At 28.7% G+C, this 22115-nt stretch overlaps 1 protein-coding gene across 1 annotated transcript in view; it reads right to left on the bottom strand.

The window, feature by feature from the left end:
* Window positions 1-229: 229 nt before the first annotated feature.
* Window positions 230-22115, bottom strand: part of Cep290 (Centrosomal protein 290kDa) — a 220744-nt gene continuing 198858 nt past the window's right edge. Inside the window, exons 39-41 of the mRNA XM_075382073.1 lie at window positions 20466-20566; window positions 11621-11694; window positions 230-472 (exon numbers count right to left, since the gene is read on the bottom strand). Coding sequence (XP_075238188.1) covers window positions 11629-11694; window positions 20466-20566 — 167 coding nt within the window. The 3' untranslated portion in view covers window positions 230-472; window positions 11621-11628. The remainder of the gene's footprint in view (window positions 473-11620; window positions 11695-20465; window positions 20567-22115) is intronic.

Here is a 22115-nt window from a genome sequence, read left to right as displayed (position 1 = left end):
TATATATAATTTGTGTATTGTTGAATTATTTTAGAAAATGTTAAAACAGACTTGATTGTTTATATTTTGATTAATCTGTTACAAGCATCCAGCTCTATCTATCCAGTTATGTTGTTTTTTTTTTTTATAATTACCTGTTACAAGAAGACAGGAATTAATTATGTAAAATGAATTTTATTTTTAAAAACTCTTATAAAGCCAATGTGAAGCCCTTGACATTATAAATTAAAAATATATTTATTTAAAAATATAAAAAACTTCCTTCCTTAAAGACTAGAATCAATCATGTAAAAGTAATTTAATTAAAATCAATGTAGAATCATAATAGTTTTAAAATTATTGTACAAAATAAGACAAGCTAATTAAATCATAGTTTAATCCTCATATTTTCTAACTAACACACCTAATTACAATTGCACTCATGCTTGTCTTGCTATGAGCTGTAATTACCACTGGAACCACCTCATGAAATCTGAAAACAAATTCTGAATATTAATGTAATTTTAATATAATTTTTTATTTAAAACTCACTGACTAATCTAAACATTGAATTAAATTATATTTTTAACTGATTCACCATAACTCATGGTTATTCAATGACATAATTAAATGACAAGTTTTCCTCTTGACATCCAGCCTTCAAATAGCCATACATAAAGAAACATTAAAATTTAAGCAACAAAATAATTAAAGAACAATAAATAAATAGATTACAAATCACAGTTATGAAAAAAAAGGATAAAAGTTACACAGGATTCCTAGACACAATACTATTACTTTTATTATCGAAGAATTAAATAAAACTATTTCATAATAATAAATATTATGTATACACAATTCACACAACTACAATGAAGCAGATATGTATAGCAGAGTGGTAACATCCAGACGATTCTAGATTTGAACTCTGTAGGAATATAAATTAACCATCCAAAAAAAAAGAATCTTGAGCAACTACCTTCTATGACTAAAAAGAAATCTGTTCAGTCATAGTACTGATACTATGAGGCAAAAGATTCTTTGTTTGCATGTTGACTAATATCAAATTGAGGGTTGATGTAGAAATAGTTAATGTTTGTAAATCTACTACAGTATTACTAATGTCTAATGTGAACTCAAATTCTTACTCAAGAATAGGGGAAATACCAGATTATAAATGCATAAGGACTTCCTTGTACTAGAACTACCAACAGGGCATCGCACATTTCCTATCCGTACAGGAGTTCAAGGTTATCAGTTATTTCATAGGCTAAGTCCACCATTAGTTTGTCTAGTTTAAAGTAATTTTTGTTTATATATAAATCTATAATACTCTTCTTTGTTTGGTCTAATACAATCATTTTTAATCCTCTGAAGTTTAATCCCTTCAACAATCATCAATAAAATCTCAATTTACAAACATGGTAAAATAAGTTTCACCAGTTTTATAAATACATAAATATAAACTATATCTAATTCAGTTAACTTATAGAGTTCAAGTAAACAGACTGTGCATACGAGTGCACTGGTGTGGGCCAACACACACGTATCTCCTGTAAATCCTGATGCATATAAAAGAAACTACGTGATATTAATATTCAGTAACCCCGTACAATTATATTTTACAAAAATACATACATTTTAAATTTAAATAATTTAAGATATGTAAAATGATCAATAAATATTTCTTACCTTGTTAGCACATCTGATAACCCATGAGGTATTTTATTCATTAAAAATGTTTATAGTTTCCTTGAGTTTTTAAGAGTTATGAAATTGTCAATCGTTCACAAGCAGTAAAAGTTCACTAATATTTTAGATTAAATTTTTATGATATTAAATAATAAATTCAATTCAGTTTTTGTCATCTGATTGCAAGAAATCCATAGTAGTGCTGTCAATATTGAGATATGATAGGCACAATCTTGTTTTCTATTATATTACCCAGTTCCCAATAATTTAGTTTAACAATATCCATTATGTGTTTTATACAGTTTTAGCATTCCTGCTTGCTCATGTTGTCGATAGCTTTTAAGGAAAAATTTTTAACATCAGATATTTTGAAAGTAATATTTTCTGGTGCTATGTAACTTTTGATTTGTCCCCAAATTAACTCAAATGGGTTGAGTTCGCAATGATAGGGAGGTAATTGAAGCACAGTTTTACCACTGGATCTTGCTAACTCATGAATTTTATACACATTAAAATTACTTTTAATACGCAAAACCCTTTGCAATGACTGAACCTTAAAAATTAATAACAAAGTTTTTAAATTTGCAATAATTTTTTATTAAATTAGTAATAATTTCATCTTCTTCAAAAATCACAGCTTTGGAACATTTTGATATTGTCTTTCTAAGACACGGCTGGAATTTTTTCCTTTTTACATGAATGATAAGGGGCACTGTCTAAGACAAATAACTGAATTATCTTCCAGAAGAGGTAACAGATCGCTAAACCATTTCTCAAAAACTGTGATAGTTCATCTCATTATGATAGTCTCCTATAAATTTAGATTAAAAAATTCAGAGGCCACCATTAACAATCCTGGTATCATCGTTGATATGCGTAATTATGGGACACCTACCTTTATCCAATAGAGCTTTATTACCGGTTGATAAGTCACACAGAAAGGCCTCTTTTGATGAACTCACAGCTTTATATTCCATATGAAACTTTCTGTCTGGCCGTCATTGACCCAAGTTTCATCCATATAATATATTCTATGATGTTCTTGCTTCACTTTTTTTGTTTCAGTGAGGTAATGTCTTCACAATAAATCATTCATCTCTGTCAATTAAAGCACTTTTCCTGCTCTGTTTTTGGTATTTAAAATTCATACTTTTTAACAATTTAAAAAAAGTTGTTCTTTGGAAATATGGTAGATTGTTATCATCATTTACAACTTGTAACACTCTATTGTAGGCAATTCATTTTGAAAATAAAATTTGTGTTCTTTTTACAAATCACATTTTTATCAAAACTGTCAACTTTTTCCTCAATTGACCTGCAGGATTTTTATTAAAAATAATGCAAAAAGTTACATTACATTAACTTTAAATTAACTTTAAATAACATTATATATAAATAAATAACAGAAACACAGAAATTGGACACGAGAACAAAAAAGTGATCACATGAAAATGTTTTAATAGAACTGACATAACATTATACATACGTTTGATTATATGACTATTATACAGTGACTAATATATGATTAATGATTACAATGTTGTATATAGATATAGCTGTGTTGTGAATCAGCACTGATACAAAGGACTTGACTCAACAAAATCATGATAAACTCACTCATACAAATGCAACATCTGTTTATTCTTCACTCTATAAGCTAACTGAATACAATATAGTATATAGTATAGTATAGTACAGTATAGTGTATATTTAATACCAGTTTTCATGAGAATTTTTTATATTCAGAAGAAGTGATCTTTCTAATTTTTTTAGGCAATGAGTACCGGGAAATAGTTTATTATTTAGAATAACAATATGACCAGCCCCATGATAAATTTTTACTAAAAATATAATTTCAAAGTTTTTAACTTATCCAAGTCATTCAGTTATTGTCCATTCAACATGACTTCAGGTCAAATATTGATGTTAATATTATTCATTACTCTTAACTCAATTATTATTGGATTCAACAATAACTGACTAAATGTTTCAGGGCTGAGTTTTAGATAATGAGTTTTTTACCTGTTTAAATAATAACTACTTTCTATTAATATTAGTTGCATAATTCAGACTGCAAACAGAAGAATGACAGTACAATTAAGAACTGCTTACATGGACGTAACATCTTGAATAGATTAATATCAAAAATATACAAATCTATGTAAATACTGAACAAGGACCAAATACCTTTTATACTCAAAAAATAAAAAGAGCCAAAAATGCTGTTAACAGTGCCAGATTTCTAAAAAAAACCTAATAAGGCTATTTGCCTTTTGCGGCAAATTTTCAAAGGTGGAAATTTTTTCCACCCTCCACTAAAAAATATATATTGAATATATAGCAAACTCTCTGTTGGAGAAATAAGGAGTGAAGCATTAAAATTTTGTGAAGTTTATTCACAGGATATTTCAAACAATCTAGTTGAAGAGATTTTGCACCTCAAAGAATATTTGGTAGAAGATAAAAAAAACCTGTAAATGTAAACAATATGTGGAACTGGATTAGAGATCGTAATCTGCTTGATATTTTTCCTAATATCGATACAGTTTTAATAATTTACAAATCAAAGGCAGTAAGCAATTGTTCTTCAACATTCATTCTCACTGAAACAAATTAAAACGTACTTATGCTCAAGTATGTCCGAAAGCAGATTGAACAATTTAGCAGTTTTATCAACTGAATCTAACACTGCAAATTTGATTTCATTTGATGAGTGATTAAAATTTTTATTGAGAATAAATTCAGACAAAAAGTGTAATGCAAGCAAAAAGAAAGGTAATTTCCATTTAGTTGAATATCAATATGTAAATATATTATATATAAGTTTTTATATTCTGTTGGAAAAAGGTTTTTGCTGCATTTTATGAGATTCTAATAAAGGTTTGCGTAACTTTTATATTCCTTATTAGATTACACATTTTTAGTTTTGTAAGAAATATAGCATAGCTGGCAATTTGGTTCAACCTATAGGTGGCACATTTGTAAATCTCTCTCTGGCTGTTAATCCCAGTTAGAAGTTTTGGTTTTTAATAATGCTAAATCCTATCAGGTAGGTGAAATTTAAACTGAAATGTAATTGCTGGTAAATATCCTCAGCCAGCAATCTTTTGTAATATAATAATAATATTAATAATAATAATAAGGGTGACAAATACAGTCAAGCATTTGGTAAAATCTAATAATGTTAAAATTATGAATCTTGGGTTATGGCTAAACTAATGTCATTAATTACAAATAAAAGGATGGTGATTGTACAGTTTTTATTTTTAAAAATCCATACGTACACAATTTAGCAGATTACTTATAATAGAAATAGAATTATATAATTGATCAGAAGAATTCTTGACAATTATATACAGGACTTGTCTAGTTTTATAAAAGGCTCCAGCAGAAGAGTTCTTTAGTAGGCTATTGATCTAAATATGTTCAGTAATACTTGTACTAAATACTTTTTAGAACATTTAGTTATTTTATCCGTATAAGAAAAGTAAACATTTTTCCTCACATAATATTTTTAAAAGTTGAATACTCTCATAATAACTTCAAAGGGTACACCATCCAAAACTGCTGAATTACAAAAATATTGAGTAAAATTATCAATCTTATAAAAAAAATACAGAATAAAATTACCACTTTCAACTGCTACTGGAACAGTAGCATTGGTAGGGATTTTAACTTGGAGATTTTAACAATACAACATGCACTTGAGGATGAATTGTTATCATCAAAGCAATGCTAGCAAATCTAATCATAGCTGCTGTTTTACATGATCAGTTAATTGGCGACAGATTGGGCATATCTTGAGGATTCCAAGTTTGCTTTAACTTACAAAGGCTGCATTCCACTGCCATTAGGGTATAATTAAACAATATTCATGTCCATTAATTCACACAGCCTTTGTACCCTATTTATTTAACAATGGAACCACATGAAAAATTTGTACAGTTTATTATTAAAAGTAAAAGTAATTTTATCTCATCATTCCTCAATAAAATCGAACCTCAACAAACTGATTATATAAAATTTGATTATATAAAAAACTCTGATTATATAAAATTCATTTTCATTAAAACATGGAAAATTTATTATTGTTATCGATTCATTACAGTTGTGATTGTTTAGCTAATAGATTCAAAACATAAAATTGTGCATACAAACTAAGTGCAGAAAATCTATCAATGCCTGACATGATCTCTATTGAATCAATATCTAGGGTGCTAAAGGTGCAGAGAAAGTTATGTATTTTTTAGGTCTGTATTTTTCATTTTTTTAAGTGTTTTTTCTTTTCTAATTACGTTTCTAACTTTTTTTATACCTTATTAATGTATAGTGTACTAGTTATAGGTGTGTGGCTGATTTTTGTTTTTTATTATGATTTAGACTAAATTCTGTGACAAACTGTAACAATTTGATAAAACTTCATTTTATTTTCCCCTTATATAAATAGTAAGTCAACTTACACCTCCAAATCAGAAGGGCTATCAAAGTCAACTTTGGAGGGGATTCAGGTATTCAATCTACATCTCATGTTGTGCCGCCAATAGCAGTGGGGTAGAGGCCATTGGTGAAGTTATCGCATTTTGAGTCTTTTATCAAAAGCTATTAGTACTGTAAGAAACTATATCAATAATTCAAGGGCACAAAGTAAAGATACTTCTATGACAATTGTTAACAGTTTTGAAATAAAAGTAGTGTTATGTGGTATAAATGATTATTTTAATTCCATTAAAAGTTTTTCTGAAAAATCAATTAAGAAATATCAAGCATAAAACAGGAAATAAAAATTTTAAAAGTGAATTAGAATCATTATGTATGTGATTGATGTAAATCATAACTGTTCTACAAAAATTAAATCTTTAAATGACCCTTTTTTTTGTCTTTGATGGTTTGATGCAACTCTCCAAGATTTTCTGTCTAGTGCCAATCGTTTCATTTCGGTATACCATCTACATGCTACAGCCCTAACAATTTGTTTTACATAATCCAAACGTTGCCTGCTTACACAATTTTTCCCATCTACATGTCCCTCTAATATTAAAACGACTATTCCAGGATGCCTTATGATGTGGCCTATAAATTTGTCTTTTCTTTTTACTATATTCTTCCAAGTGCTTCTTTGTGCATCAATTTGCCACAACACTTCTTCATTTGTCACTTTATTCACTCATCTGATTTTTAACATTCTCCTGTAGCATGACATTTCAAAAACTTCTAATCTTTTATTCTCAGGTACTCTAATCGTCCAAGTTCCATATAATGCTACGGCTCCAAACATATACATATGTTTAAAACATAAAACATAAACATATGTTTTCCAAATGTTTAAATTAACTTTTGATGTAAGCAAATTATATTTCTAACTGAAAGCACATTTCGCTTGTGCTACTCAGCATTTTATATTGCTCCTGTTTGTCCATCTCTAGTAATTCTACTTACCTAATAACAAAATTCTTCTACCTCTGTAATCTTTTCTCTTCCTATTTTTATATTCAGTGTTCCATCTATGTTATTTCTACTACATTTCATTACTTTCGTTTTTTCTTGTTTACTTTCATGCAGTAATTCTTGCGTAGGAATTCATCCATGCCATTCATTGTTTCTTTTAAATCTCTTTTACTCTCAGCAAGAATTACTATATCATCAGCAAATCATAGCATTTTATCTTTTCACCTTGCACTGTTACTCCGGATCTAAATTGTTCTTTAACATCATTAACTACTAGTTCTATGTAAAGATAGAGATAGGGAACATTCCTTGTCAGACTCCCTTTTTTATTATGGCTTCTTTCTTATGTTCTTCGATTATTAATGTTGCAGTTTGGTTCCTGTAAATGTTAGCAATTGTTTTTCTATCTCTATATTTGAACCCTAAATTTATTAAAATGCTGAACATTTTATTCCAGTCTACATTATCAAAGGCCTTTTCTAAGTCTAAAAATGCCAAGTATGTTTGGTATGGTTTCAGTTTGTGGTTTATGTTTGTATGGTTTCAGGAATCATTGTTTTTCTTTAATCTTCCTTCTACTATTAATCTGAGTGCTAAAATTGCTTCCCTTGTCCCTATACGTTTCCTGAAACCAAGCTGTTCTTCTAACACTTCTTCCACTCACCTCTCAATTCTTCTGTACAGAATTCTAGTTAAGATTTTTGATGCATGAGTAGTTAAGCTAATTGTTCTGTATTCTTCACATTTATCTGTTCCTGCTTTCTTTGGTATCATGAGAATAACACTCTTTTTGAAGTTTGATGGAAGTTCCCCTTTTTCGTAAATATTCCACACCAGTTTGTATAATCTATCTATTGCTTCCTCAGCTACACTGCACAGTAATTCTGCAGATATCCCATCTATCCCAGCAGCCTTTCTATCATTCAAATATTTTAATAGTCTCTTAAATAAAGATCTCAGTATTTTATCTCCCTTTTCATCCTCTTCGACTTGCTCTTTATAGTATATCCTTTATAGTATTTCTTAATTGTCGATAGTTTCTTTTACTTTATTCATCACTAGCATTCTTATACTTTGTATGTTCATCCATTAGCTGCAATATATCTTTGCAGCCAAGGTATATCCAAGGTTTTCTACCAGGTTCCTTTGTTCCGCCTAAGTTCGCTTCTGATGATTTAAGACTTTCCTTTTTAACATTCTCCCATTCTTCTTCTTCTATATTTTCTACCTTATCTTTTTTACTTAGACCTCTTGCAATGTCCTCCTCAAAAATCTTCTTTACCTCCTCTTCCTCAAGCTTCCCTAAATTCCACAGATTTTTCTGACACTTTTTTTCAGATTTTTAAACCCCAATCTACTTTTCACTATCACTAAATTATGGTTGCTGTCAATGTCTGCTCCAGGATAAGCTTTGCAGTCACGTTGATTTCTAAATCTTTGTTTAACCATGATATAATCTATTTTATACCTTGCCGTATCACCTGACTTTTTTCATGTATGTATTCTTCTATTACCATTTTTAAACTGGGTGTTGGCAATTACCAAATTATACTTCATGCAAAACTCAATAAGTCGGTCCCTCTTTCATTCCTTTTGCCCAGCCCATATTCACCCACATATTTCCTTCCTTGCCTTTTCCAATGCTTGCAATCTAATCTCCAACTATTATTAAATTTTCATCCCCTTTTATCTGTTTAATTGTTTCATAAATTTCTTTGTATATACAGTCTACATCATCATCATCATCATGGACACTTGTAGGCATATAAATGTTAAGAATTGTTGTCGGCTTAGGTTTTGATTTTATCCTTATTACAATGATTCTATCGCTATGCATTTTTAAATATTCTACGCTCTTCCCTATCTTCTTGTTAATTATTAAACTTACTCCTGCCTGCCCTTTATTTGAAGCTGAGTTGATTATTTTAAATTCACTTGACCAAAAGTTGTTTTCTTCTTCCTACTGAACTTTGCTAATATCTACTACATCTACATTTAACCTATCCATTTTACTCTTCAATTTTTCTAATCTACAACCTTTTTTAGAACATTCCACACTCCCACTCGTAGAATGTTATTTTTTAATTTTATGGTGACCCCTTCCCTAGTAGTCCCCACTCAGAGATCTGAACAGGGGGACTAGTTTACCTCCGAAATATTTTACCAAGGAAGATGCCTCACTCTTTTTTACATGAAAATGCAGAGAGCTACATTTTCTTGGAAAAAAAACAGGTGTAGTTTTTCATTGCTTTCAGCTGTACAGTACTCAGATAACTCAGTGATGTTGATATGGCAGTTTAAATCCTCCTGACCTACGCCCTTAACATGCACTGAAAGAGCTGCTGCTCTCTTTCAGAATCATTGCTTAGTCTCGCTCTCAACAGATACTCACCGATATGATTGCACTTTCAGTCCAGCTACTCTGTATCACTAAGCACTCAAGCCCCCTCACCATCGGCAAGGTCTCATGATTCAAAGAGGGAGACCTTGCTTATAACTGCTAATGAAAATTTGATTAAAATTCGAAATAAAATGACTTTGCTTAATTGGTTTCAGTTTTTCCTGTCATGTATAGATAAGAAAAATAGAAGATATAAAAAAAAGATCATGTTAGGGTCATTCACACATGATAATATTAGAGTTTCTAAGACATTTAGATGAACAGGAGTTTTTAGGGCCCAAAAAGGGATATTTTCACTACTTATACTGACAACTCTTTTGAAAACTGCCAACTTTTATCAATGAAATTAGTCACCTGTTATTCTGAAAATGTTTAACAAGACTAAGCAGTTACAATGGAATAATATTATACAATTTGTTTGGTTTCATAATGGAATGATATTTAAGCACAAGAATGAGTCATTGCTGGCTCTAGAGATATGGTGTTTACAGGACCTACAAGTTGCAGAATTCTAAGTTATCTGGAGTTGAAATTACTGGTCACTTTGAAGACGAGAGTGCCATATAAGATGAGAGAAATAAATATTTGCTCAACATACCTGACAACTTTTCAAAAAAAGGGAAAGTTAAGAAGCAGTACATACTGTCTTTTCCAGCAAGTTAAGCCTTTTATTAATGACATTTTTTCACACCTTAGCTGTCCAGTACAGCAAAAATAAATATAGAGTAAAATAATTAGGGAGTTAGTCAACAGAACAGGTCAGTCCAGATTGTTGGACAATGGTATAATGAGGTTTCTATTAATTCCTAAATAATTTTTCATTAACACAAAAAAAATCATGTTTTTTTCTTTTTTTTTGTGGGGGCGAAACGCCTGGGTGTTATCATCGCCCAGAATTTGATTAATAAAAGTGTAAAATAACTCCAAAATAATAAAGTTTATAAGGTGTAAATGTTATCAGACTTTTTTTAAGACAATAAAATTCTCGGCATTATTTTGCTCTTTAATAAAAAAATATTTTTATGAAATTTGTGTTTGAAATTTATTATGTAAATTTTACTTCTATGTAGCATGTGTTTTTTTTCTTTATTGCACCTTCAAAATTTAGCAATTAATAGATATGCAAGAAATTAATTATTTCATAATTTTCTTTTAACTCATGATGTTGATTTCAGTAAAAAAATCTATTAACATTTTACTTATAAGACAGGAATAAAGGGCAGCATTAGTATTTTTAATTTTATATTTCATAATAAGAGGTTTTTTTATATAAGTTAACATTTTTAATATTTATAAAACGATATTAATAAAAATCATTAAACCAAAATAATGTATGATAATTTCTTTAAAAAATGAAGTTTAATATAATTTATACAATTTAGTGTATTCATGTAATTTTAGCATTGTAGCATGAGTATATATGTAAAATTTTTATATAAAAGGCATTTTATATTATTAATTTATCCAAAAATTTTGATTTATAGAATTATAAAAATATCAGGCCTTTTCATGAATACAGTTATAAAACATTAAGGCCCAGGGGGTAAAAAAATTCAAAATCCTAAGAAAATTATTGCTGATTTGAGCGTTATTTTCTGCTCTTCCTAGGACTGGACTGGACTTCCTAGAACTGTTAACATTTTTTCTGCCCAAAAGAAGGGCAGAAAATAACTCTCTAATCAATTATGATAATTCTAATGAAATATGAAATACTGTAAAAAAAATCTTAAGAAAATCATTAATTCAATTTTTTTTTATTGTAAAGAAAATCACAAAAAATGCAAATGGTAAAATTTCTTTTTTTTGGGGGTGGTTTCAAATTACTCCCTTTTTCTGGTCTAGTTTACTGCATTATTACTTATTTAATTATCAATTCTTAATGCTTTATTTTAAATTATAACTAATACAAGTCTGATTGACTGATTATAATTGATAACAAACATACAATTATCCTTACTAGTTGGGATTAATATACAACTTTCTGATTTCTTTAAAGCCAATAAAGAATGATTATTACTTTTTCATTCCATTGGATAATGAGGGAAATTCTCAATTAATTATTTCTATTTAGTAACTATTACTTGAAAAAAAAATACAACTTACCAATAGCTTCATCTACTTTCATGGTATGTTCCTCTCAGTGTTTCAGGTGGAACAAGCTTTTGTAAATCAGATACCTAGTAATGAAAAATGTCACTAATTAATCAACATTCCTATAAGAGCAGTTTTTTTAAGTTACTAAGTATCATATAAAAGCCTGAGTATAAACACAATCATTATTTATTTCATTGCCCTAACATGTCTGAAAAAAATAGCACAAAAGTCAGGTTTTGATTGCAAAACCTGCCACTTAACAAAAAAAGAGGAAATCTTATCAACTGTTGCTATCTTTTAAAGATTATTTTTCTGTATGAGACCACTACTTATGATGTACTGTAGGCCACTTTTTGAAACTAGCTGTGAAAAATAATAAATTGTCGCCATATTGGTTAGAGGTGACGTAGCTCAAAAGGGTTTACATCAAAATGTTTTTTTTTTCAATACTTTCCAAAATAGATGTGTTACAACCCTACCCTTTCCATCTAAAATGTTTAAGTTGTCTTCTCCAAAGTGTCTTTAGAGAGTCATGGTCTCATATCAAAAAATAGACTTTTTCAAGGTAAGCCCATTTGATAAATTTTATTTTTTAAAGATTTTTTGGTCTTTACTAATTGTTTAAGAGGTACTATGTAAACCACTATTTATTTTTCTATGTTTAACTGTTGAAAAATTCCGAGTATTTAAGGATAATTATACTTTATTAACACTCTCTCTTCTCTCTCTCTCTCTCACTATATATATATAGAAAGAGAAAGAGAGAGAGAGAGATAAATGATCACAACTGGTTATGAACCTGTAATCACAATCAATATATCAGTTTTATTCATTTATTTATTCAAAAATACAAATTAAAAAAAAAATTATATAAAACTAATTATAAATATTAAACAAAAACAATATTTGTCATTATAATTTGACAATTAATTCATTATATTCTAGAAGTTTCCAGATGTCTTGTAAACTTTGTTGATGCAGAGCTTGTTGGCAGCCAGTCAGTCACTTTGAGTAGTGAATGTACATGTAGTTTGTTTCATCATTGGATTACTAGATTACTGGATCTTAAACTAAAACTCAACAGTCAAACACTAATCTTCTGTATCATCTGATTGCACAGTTCTGAGACTGATCAGTACAATCACAGAATTTAAAAAAGGAAAAAGTTTTAATAAATTACAATGATGAATGGCTTGGCCATCACATGTCCTGTGGGCTTCTATTATTTTTGGGAGAAAGGAGCCCAAAAATTTGGATATTTTTTAAATAAATCTTCATAGCATAATTTAAACAAATTACATTGATGAACATTTAATAAAATATAGGAAACAGTCTCTAGGTTATTTTTTAATAAAATGAAATATGAAAACTTAAGTGCAATTTGCCAGTAGTGAGTTGAGATGGTGACAGATCACCCAACCACTTAGTTAAAAGGCAGATGGCAGAAGCAATCTGGTTCATGAATATAAATCCATTCCTAGTTCTTCCCTGAACCTTTTTTTCAACTGACGTTTCTATTTGGCTCAAAAACTTCATTAACTGTTTTCCTTATTTCTTTATATGCAAATAGAATCAAATGTAAATCAATTTATACCAATCTTGTAGAGAAAAAAAATGTCCAACTTTTGGGATTTCAACATCTGCAGGAGAACAAAAAATAAAAATTTATGGTCACTGTTAGTCAAACATTTATCTGATTTTTGTCAAGTTATTAAAGATAAATGATACTAAAGAGTTGCCAACATAAAATGAAATATTACAATTTTAACAAAAATTCCAGTTGAAGTGGAAAAATATAAGTCAAATGCATCTTATCTATTATAGTGAACCCGGCAATGCTTTGCTATTGCCAGAATGTTTATCACAGTTCAAACCTCACCAATCTCATTACTACATAAATAATAAATAAAAAATGTATAAATAAATAACTTAAAACGTCTTTCACTAAATTTAATGTCATATTTATTGAGAGAAATCTTCTATATCTATCATTATCTATGTCAATTTTGACTTTCTCAGACAGTTATTACATGATCAAATTATTAAATATTATGGAACAAATAGCTTATAAACACTCCTAGGACAAGTAATAATAAATTGTGAAATTTTCAATGAAATTGGTTTAGCAGTTTTTGAGTTATTAGGTACACACAAAACAAAGATTGTCCTTTATTTACATAGATTTATTTTAAAACTTGGATGCATAAAAAAAATCACTATAAAAAATAAATAAACTTTAATTAATATGATTGGTATTAAAACTTATATTAAATTACTATTATTTTTTTATTCAATTAATAATTTTACTATTAGTTAAATATGAAATTCATATGTTAAAAATGTGTATTATATGTCTTATTTATATTAATTTTTTTATTAGATTTTAGTATACATGTTTGTAAATTATTTTATTTTTTTACGCACGCGCGCACACAAACACACAGACAGAGAGAGAAATTGTGTGATATAAGTATACATTTATTTTATTAATTCTATAAAAAAAATTTATCAAGCAAATGTTTCTCATTCCTATGTTTACATTTTTTTGGTTTAAAATTTCCCTATGTACTAAGAAGAGCTGCTAATTTTTCTCGCCATTGAGGAGGCGAATTTATATTTTTAATACTTTGTTATGTTAGTTTTCTGTATGAGTCTACAACTAATTTTGAAATTAAAATATCTTCTTTTCATTATTCAATAAGTAAATTATTCAGCAAGTAATTGTTTTATTTCTAAATATAAATAAAATATTTATATTTAGATTACATTTCTAAATATCAAATTTGAATTTGATATTCCTAAATATCAAATTTAATTTGATTACTTTCTTAATTTATTATATTCAATCTACTTTGACTAATTTACAAAACAAAGATAGCAGGATATTGTCATAAACTTACTTTACGTATATTTATAACTGATCTTACTAAATTGTTCTCAATATTTTGTATTTTATTGTTGTAGGTTTACTTATTCTTATTTTTATTTAATCTGATTATTTAGATAGATTATAATCAAGTTAAAAACAAATTATTACCGAAATATTTTTTTATACTAAGATATAATTGCATAAAAGAATAAATAAATGTGTAATAATCTGTGGCAGGAACTAATATCAAATACTTCTAATCAGTGAACACAAGAATAAACATACTGCATGAATTGTGGCCTGCACTTGAATAGGAAATTAAATAAAATAAAACTGTAATCAACAGTACACACTCCAGACAGCCTTATGTCCTTTTCATCAGTTGCTATTGTGTTTGTTGACAAAGATTAAATTACTTTTGTTAAGTACTACTAAGTAAGAGTGATTCTATGGAAAATGATCACAACTACTTGAGATTCCTTATGAATTCAACTAAAAATAGACACACCTAGTATAGCTCATACACAGATCAAACAATCTTTACCCAGTTGAAAAGCACAGGAATCAGTTTTTTTTGTACCAAGTACAGAGTAACTTTGAAAAATGTAATACACAGAAATTACTGATAAATTCATTCATCCAAACACCTAATCGTAATTAAACAGGCACATTACATCCAGTACCTTATCAACAAAGAGGAATAATTATTCTCTTGGTTACATGCTTCAATTCCAAATATGGTCTTCATGAAGAATAAATAAAATATTATAAGATCAACAATTTTAATCTTGCTTTCAGATTTTGGAGAGTACAACATAAGGGATTATTTCTATACACTATTAAGATGACTCACCTTCAGAAAATTGCTTTCGATATCAAGGTTCATAAATATAAAATATGAGCAGATATGATATGTGGAGATACATACATTAGATATTTTGAGAAAAGACTTTAATAACTGCAATAGGATATATACAGAACGGCTGGAAAGTCACCATCCCTCTAAAGTTAATGAAAAATATGAGATACGATATGTGTTTAGAACATATGGTATTTTCGTTGGGGTCGGTTGGCAACAGTTTTTTACATCACACACTGAGTAAAAGACAGTTGTGCTAAAATGGCTGACACGAGTAGTTACAGTGTCGAGAAGCAGATAGTGACAATTGGGTTTATGAACAACAACATACGAATCAAACAATGAAACTAATTAGTGATATGTTTTGGCAATGGTTTAATAAGCTGCCACCATGAAAAGCAACAATGTTGGCTTGGGAAAAATGTACGTTTGAATTAGGCAGTGTTAAAGATAGGCCACTGAGTGGATGAAAGTTAACACGGTTAGAAACATACTGCTGTTGCAGTTTCCACTGAACAGTCCCCAATGAAATCAACTCGTAAACGGCCAGCTGAACTTACATTCTGCAGATGACAATGCAAGACCATATGAAAAAGGACTTGAAAGTTAGGCCATTTTGTCCAGTGTTCATCAATGAGCTGTCAAATGCAAACATGGAATGTTGTCCTGCATCCTGTCGGGCTTTTAAAAAAAATTCCCCACTGCAGTGCACTGTGAAAAGGTGCTTTTCAGTGACAAATGTATAATCTATTACAGTTTGCGTGCCAGAAATGTATAAGTGAAATGAAGTGTAATGAAAAAAAATCCTTATTACAAGACAGAGTTGGAAAGAAATCTATCACATGTCGTAATATGGGCTGGAATGACAGCTCATCATTTGTTTGGTCTTTATTTTTTTGATAGGCCAATGAATGTACAAACTTATTTAGAGATGTTGGAGACGTGGTTAATACCACAGCTTCAAGATAAGGACTCATGGAATGTGTGTGGTTACAGCAGGTTGGAGAACCTGCACATTTTGCTCTATCAGTCTGCGCTTTTCTGAATGAAAAATTTCCAGAATGTTGAATTAGATGTGGTACTCCAGCGTCACCAGCTCAGTTACATGGCCACCACGAAGTCCTGATCTCATCACACCAGACAATTCATTATGTGGAATTATGAAGGTACTTGTATCTGCACATTACTACACCACAAATTAAGAATTGCATGATGCTGTGAGGGACACCTTCTGTAACATAACACCAGAAATGCTCTGTCGCATGTCACAGAGAACATGATGACATATAGAATTGTGTGTGCAATATGAGGGCGAACACACAGACCCACTGGACCATTAAAATTAATACTACGTATTAAGTGAGTAAATAAAATAATTCATTATTATATCACATCTTTCATTTTTAACTCATTACAAATTTTTAGTTCCAACTTCAGGGGGTACAGTGACTTCCCAACCACTCTGTATTATCAAATAAATCAACTTATGATATTTTTTTTATACTTGGAAAAATTTCATTATTATCTAAATCATTTTTTTGTATTTCTAGAATTAGGAGAAAATTGTTTAAGCTTATCAAATTTGTTGTGTAGATAAAAGGTGGTCCTATTCACTTTAGGAATATTCAGGAAAAATACATTATAGGTTTTTTCAATAAGAAGGAAAAAGTCAATGAATAAACTAAAAGAAACAAATTAAAAATGAAATAAATATAATACGAGTAAAATTAGAAAAAGTTAGATTGAAAAGGTCCTACAAAAAATTTTGATTACAGAATTAAAAAATAAATAAAAAACAATGATCAGTTAAAGTAGAATATATTATGGTTTTAAAAAATTACAAATAGATTGGACCCAATTTTTTTTTAACAAGGAGAGATATACCTATTAAATTGGAAAAACTACCATTACCTACTTCAAGCAGATAATGAGGAAATAAATTTGACTTGGTAAAATGGTTGACAAGTTTAATTTGGTACAGCCTGCTTCTCCTAGCAAAGTGTCAAGAGTAAATGCACATATCCTCTCATCAATATTTCTGGGATACATGAATAAGCTTAAAAAAACAATCAGCAACTTTAAAAGTAAACCATTTTGTAGGTAGATTGATATTTTGCATATTATTTTAAAACAGCGTAAGAATATATTTTTAATTCTTTTATTACATTCTATTTATTTCAATATCAAAAAAAGTGTATACCACTTTTTCTGATACTCTTGTACACCAATTTCCAAAAAAGTTGATTTATAAGATAAATAAGTCAACTACAATGATTTCTACAACGTCAGTACTAAGTAAAGAGCTTGAAAGTTACATTTTATAAATCTGTCTTATTTAAATAACTATAAAGTAAAAAAAAAAAAAAAATTAAGTATTGTTTTTAGTTATGTGTTTTGACATGAACTGATTAACGTTGCCATAATAGTTTGTACTGTTTTGTTTGATTTGAAACAACTTTTTGACTGTGTTTCATAACTTGTGCTTCTAAAGGTAAGCTGAAGGGATTCATATAGAACATTGAAATTTATTTTCATAGTTTTGTAACTGCAGCAAACAACATCTAAAATCCAGTTTTAACTTACTAACAACTGAAAGGGTTTTTTCAAAATATAAAATACATGTATGGGATTCAACACAGAAAACAATTTTGCTCCTAATACTGTTTCCTCTGCATCTGAATGTCATCACTATGACATTAATAGGGCTGACATCTTTACAGAGATGAAGCGTGCACAGTTATTGAATGAATTCAGACTTTATGAAAAACAGATGATCTAATCACTATCTATTTCTATTTTATTATTCTATCTATTACTCTATTTTGAAGAATTTTTATCTTTATTAGCCATGTAATTTAGAATTAATCCTACCCTACTAAAGGGCATTTGTATGTGTGTCTGTCCTTCCCCCTTAGCTTAGCGCATAAAACACGAGTAGTCTGAGGGATGTCATTCCATAAAACAGTAAGTAATAATGTGATAACAGACAACAGAATGTACCAATCACTAGCGGAAAATCTCAATTCATTAGTACATGACGACTTGTGGTGGTCAGGTGTATACTTATTATATTATTACACATTTATTACTTGTACTTGTTGTTATTATCATCTATACTTGTAATATATATTTGTTTCTTTAATACATATGCAAAATGTATATCAATATTTTTTATTTATGTGATTGTTTTTCTTCATAAATAATACTACTATAACCAAAATTACTCAAATTAACCATAATACAACTGGAAAACTGTTTCTTCTGACCATTCTTTTCTGATTTCATTTAATTCATAGTTACAAGAATGGAGAATAATGTTTTAAAGTGAAAAATTTTGACTGGAGATAAGCAAGGAGAAGAAGTTTGTATTTCAAGAATAACTTTGATTGATGAGAGCACACAAGGGATTTCATTGAAGAGACTTCAGTTTCCTGTGCGATTAGCTTTTTGTGTGACGATTAATAAGTCTCAAGCGCAAACGTTTGAATTGGTTGGTATTGATTTGAGATGAGAAGTTTTTGGGAACGGACAGTTGCATGTTGCGTTATCAAGAGTAAAAGTATGTAGTGAAGTGGAGTGAAAGTGAAATTATCTTCAGGGCATAGAGATAAACAAGTGAAAAATGTTATTTTTAGAGAAATTTTGAATGGTCTAGATTGATAAGTGGAACTTATCAATCTAGACCATAACTTATCTACTTTTGTTTATTGAAGAGAAAAGTTTAAAAGTGCAAGTGGATATTTTGTTTTGAAGTTATTTTGGTTTTAGATAGCGTGATGATCAAACTTATTTCCTAATGAGGAAGGGTGCTTAACTGAATGATGACGAACCCAATGGTCCTCTTCAGGGCCAGTATTTTAAATATAAAAAAAAGTTGCCTCAAGATTTTTTGTTTGTATGTTTATAAATAGATTTCTTTGTGATTTTGTTTGTCTGAGTTTTTATATTTATATATTTATAAAAAATTTTAATTATGCTATATAATATTTTGTAACTTATCCTTTATCCTTATTTTTCCTTTTTTCCGCTGAGTCCCTCCAAAAAAAAATTAAAACTCCTGCACCTATGCCTAAACTGATTTACACCAAATTTAATTGGGAAGATTTGCTGATACTTTTTTGCTTTTCCTTGATCAATTTTCATCATCCAAATAAAAATTTTTTACACAAGAGGTAATCAATTTTGAACACCTAATAATCCCATTCAGAGACGCCACCCGCCAGGGCAACCTGCCAGGAGGGCCTAGCTGCAGAGGATATGCTGTAGGCTCGCCGGGAGAAGCTAGTAAATACTAATAAAATTAATTCTATTTATTTTACCAGTTCAAAAATTTTAAGGTAGTATCGTTCGAATTGATGATTTCAAAATCAGAAGACCTTATGAGAGAATATACCATGAAATTAAGTGTTAGAAAAATAAAAGTAATGAGGAAAGGAGAGAAAAGAAACAATAAGCTAATGAATATCTAAACAAAACATTTTGTTTGAACAAGTAGAACATCACAAGTAAGGCAGTATTACATTGTGAAAAAACAAAACAAAACAATAGCAGCAACAGCTGAACATGTAATTAATAGAAAGAAATAATTTAATGAAGTAAGATTTGAAGAAGCTTCTTGATAAGTAATATGGTTGGAATACAAGAGAATTTCTGTATGATTGTAAAGAAGTAAAGAAAAAGGAAAAAGGAAGGCTGGAAGTATTTGAAATGTGGTCATGAAAGAGATTGGAGAATGCTAAATGGAAAAGAATAAAATGAATTAATGGTGGAGTGAATGAATGTAAGTTAAATATTAAATCTTAAATAAGATAATTCAGAATATGGATAAGAACGTGGCACAAAGAATCTATCGTAGCACAGATAGTAAACCATACAGTGGTAACTATTATATAATTCCAAATTCCCCTTTAACATAAGTTAAAGGGGAATTTGGTAAGTAAATCAGTTAACTGTGCCACTTCAACAAATGGCTTTTTATTGCATTAATGTAACATTATACTTTTACAAATGTAAGTACTACTCTCTAAATGATAAAGATATCTAAATGATGTAAAAATTATTAAATAACAATAAAATTATTCAAAAAACTCCTGTGCATTAAATGCAGTTTTCCAAAAAATCAATACCTGTTCATTAAGTGCTTTTTCTCTAATTGCAGCTCTCTCTAAAAGAATTTTGCACTTTGTTAACAGTCTTGCTTTTTGTACCAATTGTTCTTGAATCATCCCTATTAACAAACAGATTTTACCAAATTAACAGCAGAATTTCTTATTTCAGAAGAATTATTCCTCTGAACTGCTAATATTTAAATTCTATTAAATAAACCACCTAGTACAGAATATTAAGATAAGACATATCTTACTTTAATTTTTTATCAAAGTACTTTTGTGATCCCGCATCCTCAGTCATGATTGAAATAATTCCATCATTGCATAATATAAATTTAAAAATAAAAGTACTAAAATAATGAAAATTGCATATTAATTTAAATTAATGCTGCTATCTGTTGCACTTTTTACAAGACCGTCTCCTCAAACACTGTCTGATAGTTTATCAAACTGAAATTTTTTTTGTATTTATACATGTAATATTTTTTTAATATATTCCATTTTATGTCATCTTTATTAATTTCTAATCTTTCTAAATTTGTGACAATTGTTTTTAGATGGTCTATCATATTAGATAAAACTAATTTATTACTTTTGTAATTTCAATAATGTTCAAGAAATCTAGTTTTAAAGGATCTGTTTATTTTTCCTATATAAATACCATCACAATCATTACATTTAATTTTATAAATTTCACAGATTATTTAATTATTATTTTGTTTATTAAATATCTTATTATGAAGTATTAGGTTTGTATGCTGGTTTAAAAATCTCTTTATTATTATATGTTTTAGTAATGTTTTCAATATTATTATTATTATTAGTATATAAATACTTTATGTAAAATTTTTCTCTCTTCTGTGTCTTTTATATTGGTGTATAAGGCAGTTATTCTGTAATTGTATTTTGAAAGTTTTTACTTCTTTGTATGAAGTACGAGAAAGTATTGTAATCGCAAAAAAATTTGGTTTTCAGATTTCAATGGAATATCCATTCTGACCATCCCTGAATCCATTTTGACTAGTTTCACTGTGACATCTGTACGTATATATTTTGCATAACTCATAAACGATTACTGTAGAATGTTGAAATTTTGAGTTTAGGACTGTTGTAACATCTAGTTGTGCACCTCCTTTTGTGATTGCAATCGACTTGACCAAAAATGCCCAAATCCAAAAAAACCTGGATTTTAGACTTTTTTTTTAACTGCAGTAATAAGCCCTCTCATTGAGAGATTTTCAACGAAATATCATAAGTGACACTTATTTTCATTGATTCCAGAGTTACAGCCAAATAAAATATTTATTAATGAAATATTTGGATTTTACAAGGGGAAGGCATATAGGTTCAAATCAACTACATTTCCTTTCTTTTTTTTTTATATAAATATATTGATTTATTAATAATTATTAACCTCTGATTGTAAAAAAAAACTTTACAATAAATAATTTCAACAACAAAAAAAAAATTGAAAAAATCAGAAGTTATTAGTGAAATAAAATTTTATGTATTTTCATTAAAAAAAAAAAAAAATGTGTATATGTAATTTAATAGGCGTACAAGGAAGTCACGTGATGTGCAAATCAGATTTTTTTATAAAAATTCTAAAGTAAAGTATTTTCATATCCATTTTCAACCAATATATTTTTACGTTGTATTTTATTATTT

The sequence above is a fragment of the Lycorma delicatula genome, chromosome 1 (assembly GCF_047948215.1).
Source record: "Lycorma delicatula isolate Av1 chromosome 1, ASM4794821v1, whole genome shotgun sequence".
Classification (NCBI taxonomy): domain Eukaryota; kingdom Metazoa; phylum Arthropoda; class Insecta; order Hemiptera; family Fulgoridae; genus Lycorma; species Lycorma delicatula.
The sequence above is the reverse complement of the archived record's forward strand: the minus strand, read 5'-3'. Positions and strand labels throughout refer to the sequence as shown.